The 11,724-nt window shown below is 45.0% G+C and overlaps 1 protein-coding gene across 6 annotated transcripts in view; it reads right to left on the minus strand.

The window, feature by feature from the left end:
- Positions 1–1,665: 1,665 nt before the first annotated feature.
- The window catches only part of GYG2 (glycogenin 2), a 35,512-nt gene continuing 25,453 nt past the window's right edge, over positions 1,666–11,724 (minus strand). For 4 of the 6 annotated variants that reach the window (XM_045813622.2, XM_045813623.2, XM_087860121.1 and 1 more), the window contains exons 9-11: positions 7,172–7,276; positions 5,971–6,078; positions 1,666–3,543 (exon numbers count right to left, since the gene is read on the minus strand). In XM_045813622.2, coding sequence (XP_045669578.2) covers positions 3,382–3,543; positions 5,971–6,078; positions 7,172–7,276 — 375 coding nt within the window. In that variant the 3' untranslated portion in view covers positions 1,666–3,381. The remainder of the gene's footprint in view (positions 3,544–5,970; positions 6,079–7,171; positions 7,277–11,724) is intronic. The other 2 variants (XM_045813624.2, XM_045813626.2) reach the window with 2 other exon arrangements.

The following is an 11,724-nucleotide window of genomic DNA, read 5'->3' on the forward strand; positions in this document are numbered from 1 at the left end:
TTGTGTAGTCCTGACCTTACCCAGCACAGTTTCTGGCATTGGCCTTATTCAGGTAAGGTATTATACCTCTCACACGGATGTTATTGAGAAACCCTCAGAGTGTTCTGAACTACTCATTTTTTGAATAAGTACATGTCACAGTGCCTGCCATACAGAGAATTCAATAACCATGGGATGGACGGATGGATGGACGGATGGAAGGATGGATGGATGGATGAATAGAGGTATGATGGATGCATAAGTAGATGATGGATGGATGGATTGATGAGTAGTTGGGTGGAAGGACGGATAAATGGCTGGATGGGTGGGTGGATGGATGGATGGATGGATGGATGGATATATGAGTGGATGGACAGTTGGATGAACAGAAGTATGATGAGTGGATGAGTAGATAATGGATAGATGGATGATGAATGAATGGATGGGTGGGTGAGTGGTTGGTTGACTGGATGGATGAATAGGCAGATAGGTGGATGGATGATGGATGATAGATGAATAGGGGTGGATAATGGATGGATGAAAGGATGGGTGGATGGACGGATGTATGGATACATGGATGAAAAGAGGTATGATAGGTAGATAAGTGGATGGATGAGTGGGTGGGTGAGTGCTTGGATGAAAGGATGGGCTGATGGATGGATGGGTGGATGGATGGATGGATAGATGAAAGGGTGGGTGGATAAGTAAATGGAAGGATGGATGGATGGATGGATGGATGGATGGATGGATGGATGAGTGACTGGAAGATGGATGGATGGATGGATGGATGGATGAAAGGGTGGGTGGATAAGTAGATGGAAGGATGGATGGATGGATGGATGGATGGATGGATGGATGAGTGACTGGAAGATGGATGGATGGATGGATGGATGTTTGGATGGATGGATGGATGGATGGATGGATGGATGGATGAAAGGGTGGGTGGATAAGTAGATGGAAGGATGGATGGATGGATGGATGGATGGATAGATGGATGGATGGATGTTTGGATGGATGGATGGATGGATGGATGGATGGATGGATGGATGGATGGATGAAAGGGTGGGTGGATAAGTAGATGGAAGGATGGATGGATGGATGGATGGATGGATGGATGGATGGATGGATGGATGTTTGGATGGATGGATGGATGGATGGATGGATGGATGGATGGATGGATGAAAGGGTGGGTGGATAAGTAGATGGATGGATGGATGGATGGATGGATGGATGGATGTTTGGATGGATGGATGGATGTATGGATGGATGGATGGATGGATGGATGTTTGGATGGATGGATGGATGTTTGGATGGATGGATGGATGTTTGGATGGATGGATGGATGAAAGGGTGGGTGGATAAGTAGATGGAAGGATGGATGGATGGATGGATGGATGGATGAGTGACTGGAAGATGGATGGATGGATAGATGGATTGAATGAATGAATGTGTGACATTGAAAAACAGTGCTGGGAAATGGGTACCTTCCCTAGAAAGACTTTAGGGAATTTCATACAGTGAGAAGTAAACAGTTCTACACATTTTAGTGCTACGAGCAATTCTGAAAAAAATAGTGATTTAAATTTACTGTAGGACAGACACTCACGTCCCTTCCCTCTGTTACATATAAAATATTATACTGATGGCTCAGAACACACACAAACACACACCAGAAGGGACACCATGTCGCTCTTTTAAAATTTTAATCAAAGTGCATCAGCACCCATTCAAATCAGAAGATACAGACCAGAATGCATAACAAAAGTCTGTATTGAACAGACACTTTAAGCCATTGAACCACTGTCCAGAAACAGGAATTCTCTTCCCCACAGAAGCTGAACCAGACTCAAAGATTTGTCACCTAGACTTCTTCTTCTCAAGTATGTCAGACCCAGGCTCCTGTTTTTCATAACCCAACACCACAGCACCCAGCACCCACGGTCTTTCCCCAGAACAAGTTTATAGTGTTACTCTAATGGTTCGTTACCATCCCAACTCAATCTCTGTAAGGCTATACCCATATGGTTGTCTTCACGCAGCTCTGGAAGCATCGAATGTATGATGTCCAGTCAAGACCGCAGACCATTAGCCACCCGCACGTAAAGGAAACCACCCCTCCGTAACTCACTTCTTGCAAAAGCTCACACCACAAATAACGTCACGCACTCCCCCAGATTCCCTTACCCAAGGGCTCAGCGGCTTGGCATGACGTACAATGTGGCCAAACGCACCCACCAAGTTCCAGCATAGCCATCACGCCGTGGTCCAAACCTGTCTGTACGAAACCCTTCGCTGTTCCACACTGTGTGCACGAAAAACAAAGCATTCTAACTCATAAGAAACCACATTTCCCTCTCTTGCACAGTGGCGCCCGTTTTTAATAATGCTGGTGGCCACGAGCAGTGACCCTGTGCGCCGTTCCAACACACTGCATGAATTCACAAAATTAGGATACTTCTGAAGATGAGGATTTCTCATAGAATAAAGCATCCAGTCTCATAAAACTGAGCATTCTCCCCAAAACAGCCATGTTGAAATGGTCTGGAGAACACGGTGACTCGACTCATTATTTAGGACTGAGGTAGTGATATCCAGCAGAGCACGGTCCAGGGTGATGGACTGCAAACGGATCTGTCTCTACACAAAGAGCCTCTCCAGGCTCTGTCAGTGTGAGTGACGGGTCGTCAGAACCACCTGGAGTAAACCCCTGGTTCTTCCCAACCAGAAGACGCTCCGTCTCCCAAGCCAGCTAGAATCTCCCTTCCGCATTACCTCCGGCGTTTCCCAAACCGGGCATCCGCCAACGGCACTTGGCAGTCCCACTGGGTTTTGCAGAAGAGAAACCAGAGCTGTAGTGCTGCTCAGACGTGCTCCGTGAAGCCTACTGGAGAGTCACCCTCAAGATGTCTGAACATCTACCTAGTCCTCAAGGAAAGGACTTTCCAACGTCGAGGCTTCCTGAGGTCCTGAATACATATACCAGTATCATTAGCTTAGGGGCAGAAGAGAATCTGCAGTGACGTCTAACCTTACGTGGGGTAGCGATGGTAGCACCCGCCCAAGAGAGCAACCCGGAGCTCCCTGGAGCAGGACCAGAGAACATGAGCAAGGGTCTACCAGAAGTTTATCCCTGCTCCCGTTTGCTGAGAAGAACTGATGTCTCAGGGAAGCCGAGAAGGCATGGGTAGCTTGGATCAGCAGGGCACAGGGGGTAGGGGGGCTTTAAGCTGGGTTTTTTATGGTCTACCTTATTTTTGTGAGGCACTCAAGTTGGTCAGCCATAAATAGAGGCACATAGTTGGACACCTGTTCCCTTCGAAGGGCCTGGAGGAGATGTCCGCATTCACGGACCATGCAACAGAACACTGCCTAACCACATGCGACGGAATGCGACCCCTCGGGTTACTGCAGAAACCGGTCCAGCTTCTCCTGGATGCGGGCGAAGGCATCCTTCCCCATGTAATCGATGCGTCCCTCCTCCCATTTTCTCCTTTCTTCCTCGGGACTCAGCTCCTTGACCTTCTCTTCGATGGAAATCTCGAAAACAGACATGGCCAGGTCAACCTAGGGAGGACAAGCACACAGGAGAAGGTTTTCGGAGCCATCACTGGCATAACACGGTATCCGGTTTAATGACGAGTTCTACAAACAAACCTCCGTTCTTTTGAACAAAATACGTGGAGTTTAATATAATACTCTTCTAAGACGCTTTTCCTGGCCACATTGTGCGAAATCTTATAAAATATCACTGTACGTGTGCTCACCTTTTTATAAGAAGTGTTTTATTTTTTACCACTAAACCATTTTGCACACACACCTGTACCGACCTGATGGTTCCACCCACCCGAAACCTCAATGCTTTGTATCACCGTATATAATGAAACTACATGAAATCAAGAAAATTTCACCTTACATGAATAAAACCTATAGTAGTTTGGACAGCCCGCCAAAACCATTTAAATAATAACCCCAGTGGTTCTCTGTTTGCAAATGGCAGGGTTTTTATCTTCTTAAAGCCAAAATACGAGAGAATATATAAACACACACATGTGCAAACACACGCACGCACACGAACCTTTCGTTCGGCACTCAAATGGGTCAACAAACGTAGTAAATACATTTGCTTTAAAGATTTCTTCCCATGGATTAGAAAGAGAGGTCTAAAAATATGCATGTGCTGATAACACACACACACACACACACACACACGCACACACACGCACCCTACAGGTGACACTCAGGTATTCCCCAGATGCTGTGTGTGTCAGTGAGATGATACCAGATGCCAGATGGTGAAATTAGAATTTCAAAGCCACTGGGCCTATGGGACTTTCTACTCTGATTATTTACAACAGTGCCTTTGAAGAATTTGTACGGATAACTTTCTGTTTTCCACCCTTGTTCCCGTACATCGCGTTCAAACATTGCCATCCTATTGGCCAAGGCAATAGCAAGAGTTCAAAAACAATGATTTTCCATGAGACCTTAGCCCTCCTTTCCTCTAAGAGCTTGGATTCGGGCTCAGTGCATGTCTGGGAGCGAAAACTTTCTGGAATGAACAGGACCCACAGCGCACACGGTACAGTATCGCCCGACAACCTTGGGTTGATGACACACGGTATCATACCGAACAGCGAGGGTTATCCACAGTAGAGACACATAGTGGAGGAGAAAGTCAGCGTGCCCCAGTTAAGCGTCCAAGTCATGGAGCGCCTCTTTCCTGGGCGCTCATGACGCTCCCTCCCCAGGAGCCATCCGCTGGGAGCAGCGCTGGTGGAAGGGCTGGCGGTAATCTGTACGAGCCAGGCACAATCACAGATTCCTCCAAACCGCTGCTGGGTCTAATCCCCACCCCCACCTCCCACTTTCCCAGGTGGGCACCCCCATCTCCACCTCATGGATCAGAGAAGGTAATGAACTTGCCAACGGTTCAAAATGGTGCGTTTGGCATTTACGACTCTGACAAAGTAAGAAGGAGAAAAAGCGTACACGTTTTCTCCAGCAGTACATTCTAGTAAAGGCGTCGTGCAGACTAACGTAGGTATTATATAGATGACCATACTGCAAATGTTGTTATAAACTAAATATCGGTGTCCCTCCCAAATTCATACGAACCCCCATAGGATGGTATGAGGAGGGCGGGCCTTTGGCAGGTGCTTTGGTCATGATGCTGGAGCCCCCATGAATGGGATGAGTGTCCTTATAAAAGGGACCCCAGAGAGCTTCCTCGCCCCTTGCTCTGGGTGAAGACATGGCAACAAGATGCAGGTCTATGAACCAGGAAGCAGGTCTCACCTTGACCTTGGACTTCCAGTCCCCAGAAGTGTGAGAAAAAAATGCACTATGTGCATAAGCCCCCTCCCCCCCCAGGCTATCATATTCTGCTAACAGCCACTCAAACAGACACATGCTGCATACTAACTTATCAGACACCCAATGCTGGCTCTAGAGCCATATTAACTATTTCTTAAAGACCAAAAGGTGTCATTCAATCGCTGTTAGAAAAAAAAATTTTTTTTTGCAATTACTTTCTTTCAGCGTTCCCGCGGAAAGAAGGAAATTTAAGACAAGGACATCTGGAAGAGGAAGGAAAGCATGGCATGCTCCATTTGGCTCCAAACATTTACCCCCGGATTGTTTTTGCTTTTACCCTCTTCATTTGCGACAACGGCTCGCTGGGCAAGCGTTTCCTTGATCGCCCGCCGGACAGAAGAACAGCAAAGCCCCTGAACGTCAATTAACTTTTGCGAAGAGCGTTTAAAGAGAGAAAGGCCGTGATGAGTAAGGACGGGAAAGAAAGTGACCAAGCACCCCAGGCAAACGCGGGAAAGGAGAAAGACGCATCAGAAGCACCAAGAGAGGCAGGCAGAGTCTTATTTCAACCAAGTCAGGCCGGACGTTGAGGCAGCGGTAGGTACGTGAGGACTGCGGCCCCCCGTGATAGCGGACGGCATCCAGCAGGAGTGCCAGACAGGACAATGAGGGTACCACCTCCAAAGCATCCTGAGGACTGGGGTCCCCGGTGACATCCACAGGGGGCTCCTGGCTTGGTTCCAAGGTTTCCACAGGTGGGCCACCTTCTGCTTTATCCGCGGGCTGCTAGAAACATAACCATTCCATCGTTAGTCTGCGGACGGCTTCAGGCAACTACAGTTTCCACCACAAGGACAGAGAACTCTGCCGGGGGGCGGGGGGGATAAGATCAAAGGAACATGCCGTGCCAAACGGCCCTTTCCGCAAAGACTAGAAAGGGGAGCTTCCCCACTTCCACCTTCTCCCCTGACACCCACCGTTTCTCACACAAGATGAGATGCTGCAAGTGTTTATGGAATGCACCAAAGCTAATTTTTCAGACAGGGATTCGATTACCATTCACCCCTGAATAACGTGGGGTTAGGTGTACTGACCCACACACAGTCAAAAATCCAAGTATAACTGTTGAGTCCCCCAAAACTGAACTACCAATAGCCAACTGTTGACCGAAAGCCTTAGCAATAACATGAAAAGTCGATCAACACATATCTTGCACGTTCTATATATCACAGCCTGTATTCTTATAATAAAGTAGGCTGGAGAAAAGAAAGTGTGATTAAGTCAATCACAAGATGTGAAAACACATTTATAGTACCATACTGTATTAATCGAAAAAACTCCACATGTAAGTGGACCCATGCAGTTCAACCCTGAGTCGCTCAAGGGTTGACGACAGTTTATACCAAAAGCCCATGCACACGCTTTACTAAGCTCGTGTCTCAACGAGCACAGCAGAGTCTGACCTCAATTTGCTGGTGATGCATGGTAGCAAAAGCCCAGATTCATGAGGGCAAATTTGCAGAAACGAGTAGGACTCATAATCCTACCATACTGATATTAAACATGGGTCCAAAATCCTACCAAAAAAAATTTTTTTAAAGGGAACATATATGTCATGGTGATGTTACACCTTTGCCATTTTTGATTCTCCCTGAAGGAAAATGGGCTAACCAAATGACTACCAGAAATCTGAACAGACACCCAGGTCCTGTATAGACTAATCACACATGTATTCAGGGTTGGGAAAACCGTTCAGAAGGATCACGGGATGAAGAAGAAAAGCATGGGGCATCTTCTTTGGTATTCGATGGACAAAGACAGGCCAAGAGAACAACAGTAGGAGCTGCGGATGTGCGTAAGGAGTATAAATGAGGTGTACCGAGGTGGTCTGGGTCCCTGAGGAGTCTGCACATTGGGGGGAGGGTGGCGACAATGGGTCACACCTCACTCCAGCGGATGTGTCAAGTTCAGGCCACCCTATTGTCTGTCATAAAGAAAGAAAGAAAAGAAAATTAGGATAACCGTCCTGCAAATGTCTGCAAACACCCAATCTATTTTGTTTGCCTCCACGACACAAAGGCAGCATGACAAGGAACAGCTGTGGGGCAGACGGTGCCAGACTCACCAATTCCTGCGTCTGCTCCTTTGTCTTGGGCTCACGTGCCCCTGCCTTCTGTGTACCTAAGTGGAGCCACGCGACAGCTTCTCACTGACACCACTGAGATGCGATGTGACTCACTTCCACTGACGTGGGATACGCTTTTCCTACCTTCTTTACTCACAGGTCAGGTGAAGAGGAAGATCCCTCCAACCTGTTTCAACCGGGGTCTCACGAGGAAGCAAACCCCTACAGAAAGCAATTCGAGTGACTATTTTCTCAGTGCTTCTAAGGATGGTCCTTAGCTAAGATCATCCCAGGTGCAGAGGAGATAAAATAATGCATTGTGTGTGATGGCTGGCTTCAGCAGGACAGCCTGATTCTCTCTCAGAGAGCCACAGGGGACAAGGGACACCCTAGAAGAAGTTGGACCACACCTACAGGAGGATCCTGGACCCCTTGGTGACTGCATGGAACCCAGCATGACTTTGCCACCACAGCTGACTGGGACATAGACATAGATTTTTACCTATTTGGGACTGATTGTCATACAGAAAGCCTAATCAATTCATGGTCAGGAAGCAAGCTTGAGCCCACAGGCTGGGGGCCATACATGGTCCAAAGGCTTCTGCAAGACTAACCTAATCACTGTCTGCCAAAGAGGCTAGAGAACATTGACGCATTTCCCAATGGTCCCTGCAAACACACTGCAGAAATCATGTGGGCAGGCGGAGTTGTGCTTGCGATAGGAACATAATAAAGCACTGGCATCTTATTCCCCCTTGAGGCAACCAAGGGGCTGTAGGAAGAATCTGAGCAGTCTGGCAGTGCTATGAGGCTGAGGAACCCATAAATGGTGAGGTATTCAGGAGGGACCTTCTGAACACCACAAGCCTTCACGAGGGACCACACTACAAGAAGGACCAGAAATAGAGCAGCTCTTACAAAACAGAAGCCCAATTTCACACCAGGTCAACCTCCCACAGGGTGTGGGCAAACCACCTCTATGAAAACTTCCCTCCGGGGGGGGAAAAAAAAGCAATGCTCTCTGAATGATGATAATATGATTCAGAGCTCCCAGTGATCCCTGCAATTTTTTCACATGCAATGTGTTGTGTCATATCAAAAATCAACTAGCACAGAGGCAGACAAGACCAAATGAATGAAAAGCAAGAGGAAAAACAGAATCAAACCCCAAGAACAGATCCACATGAAATCCAGCTCTATGATTTATCAGACACGGACCATAACCAAGTGTAAGAAATACTTTAAATGAAATAAAGGGACAAGCTGGCGCATTTCCACAAAGTGTGGAAACGGTCCTATTAAATGTTGATGTTTATTGGGGTTAAAAACACAATCACTGCCATTAAGTGTTCAGGACGTGGGTTTAACAACTGATTAAATGCAACCAAAGAGAAGATCGGTTAACTGGAAAATAGGCCGGTAGAAGCATGGATAGACAGGAGGAAAATTAAGAGAAGGGAGTCACAGATATAGCAAACATGGTAACAAGTCGTACTGAAGGTGTAATTAGGATTACAAGAGGACAGGAGAGTGGGGAGAGGGAAAGAGAGAAAGAGGGAGACCAAGAGAGCCAGAATGGGCAAAAGGAATACAGACTCAAGCTACTGAATTTGTAGAGAAAGTCAGAAGATTAACAGACAACATCGTCAAGATGCCCTTGTAAGAAGAACTCCCAAGTGAGAATTCTACATCCAGGAAAATATGGCCCCAAATGAAGGTTCAAGAAAGGAATTTTCAGATATACAAATGGAGGGAACTTTTCAGCATGAAGCCTGAATTAAAAGAAATAATAAACGCAGTTTTTTGGGGAGAAGACAAGTATTAACAGAAAGAATGAAATATGGAATGAGAATAAAATGATATAGCTAAGTGAACTTGGCCTGGGTAAAGTAGCTATTGAATTAAAATAGACAACAAGAGAACAACCGCGGGGGGAAAAGAACAGTCTGAAAGCCTTCTGGAGTTCTTCTATTTCCCGGAAGTGGCGAAGTCCTAAATATATTACATTATGTCTAAGTTAGGAATGAGAATTGGAATCTCTGGGTAACCATTTAAAACATAATCAAAATAATGCAAAACTGATACGTAGAAGGAGACTAAAATGGGATACCTAAAAATACATTAATCCAAAGACAGATCAAAAAGAGAGAAAAACACCTCTCACACTGGTGATAATAAAGAGCGAACCAAGGGACAGATTGAAACATAAATATACCAGTTATGATATTACATGTCAACAAAGTACCCCAGTTAAAAGGGAAAAACTATTTGGATAAAAGGAAAACAAAACCTCATTCTGAACATCTTAAAGGGTTACACCGTAAACATAAGAACATAGAAAGGTTGACAGGAAAAAAGAAGAACAAGATACACCATGAAAGTACTAACCAAAACAAAGCAATAAACGTCAGTGGAAATATTTCATAACAATAGGAAGATGTGCCAGGAATATATAGTAACCTTAAATGTCTTGCTTTGCTAACAGCTTTTTTTTGAAGTATAATTTCCATACTATATGTTGGACTAAACTGTACACATTGGCAAATTTTGACACAATCAAGAGAGTAAACACATATCATCCCGAAAGTTTCCATAATCATCTCTCCCTCCTTTCTCCACCATCCCCAGGGAAACTCTCATCTTCTGTTTGTCACTGTACATTATTTAACATTTTCTAGAATTATACAGAAATGGAACCTCATGGTATGTTTTATCGTTTCTCTGGCTTCTTCGACTCGGGAGAATTATCCTTTGCAACTTTGCTGCCTGGATTGATAGTTCATTCCTCTTCGCTACTGAGTAGTATTCCAGTGTATGGATGGACCACACTTTATCCTTTGACATGCTGATGGACGCTTGAGTCCTGTCCCGTTTTGAGCTATTACCAATCAATCTGCAGGGCACCTGGGGGGCTCAGTCAGTTGAGCGTCTGCCTTTAACTCAGATCATGATCTCAGGGTCCTGGGATCAAGCCCCGAGTCAGGCTCCCTGCTCAGCAGGAAGCCTGCTTCTCCCACTGCCTGTCACTCCCCCTGCTTGTGTTCTCTCTCTCTCTCAAAAAAAATCTTAAAAAAAAAAAAACAAAACCCAAAACAACGCAATCTGCTATTTTCGTATGAACATATACATTCATTTTTCTTGAGTAAATACCTAGGAGTGGAATGGCTAGCTCACATGTTAGATGTATGAGCAACATTTAAAGAAATTACTGGACAGTTTTTCACTTGCAGATGATGTAATGGCGTGTATAGAATAACCCAAAGAATCCAGGCACAATCTTAGTGTTTACAATGACACTATTTATCATGACCTCAAAACCCACCAAAAACCAGGAATAACTCTAGCAAAATGTATGCAAGGTCTTTACTAAAAAGTTTAACATACTGAAAGAAATTTAAGAAGACCTAAAAGTAGAAATATACTAAGTCCATTGAACGGAAGACTCAAACTTCGGTGATATTAATCCTTCTAAAACCCATCTATAGGGGCGCCTGGGTGGCGCAGTTGTTAAGAGTCTGCCTTAGGCTCAGGACGTGATCCCAGTGTTCTGGGATCGAGCCCCACATCAGGCTCCTCTGCTAGGAGCCTGCTTCTTCCTCTCCCACTCCCCCTGCTTGTGTTCCCTCTCTTGCCAGCTGTCTCTGTCAAATAAATAAATAAAATCTTTAAAAAAATAAAATAAAATAAATAAAACCCATCTATAGATTCAATGCAATCCCAGTCAAAATTCCAGAATATTTTGTTTTCTTTTGTTTTCCAAGACACTGCAAAGCTGATCTTAATACTCACATGGAAATTTAAAGGAGATTTAGAAGAGGCAGGGAAAGAAGAAAAAAGTTGAAGTACTTGCTTGACCCATAATGAGACTTATTTTAAAGCCATAGTAATTACGACAATTTCAGTGCAAGAAAAGGAAAAATAAAAGAATCGAGAATCTGGAAATAGACCCATCTACATATGGGCAAAGGAATCATGACAAAGGAGGTGGGAGATAATGGTGTTATTCATAACCTGTGCTGAGTTAATGATAGATCCCAATGTAACAGTAATGAATGTTGACTCCAAACTCATTCATTATCTAACATTCATTCCAAGTGGATTATACAGTTACCTATAAAAGACAGGAACAATAAAATTCTGTAAGACAACCAAGGTGATTATCTCCATGACCTTAGTTTAGGGACAGATTTCCTAGAGTAAACAAAACATAGGACCCATAAAGGAAATCTGAAAACCTGGCTACACTATAAACTTCTATCCTCGAAGGATGCCACGTGGGGACTGAAAGGGGAACAGAGTAGGAGAAA

The sequence above is a fragment of the Ursus americanus genome, chromosome X, assembly GCF_024610735.1.
Source record: "Ursus americanus isolate L20-20 chromosome X, mUrsAme1.1.p, whole genome shotgun sequence".
In the NCBI taxonomy this organism is placed as follows: domain Eukaryota; kingdom Metazoa; phylum Chordata; class Mammalia; order Carnivora; family Ursidae; genus Ursus; species Ursus americanus.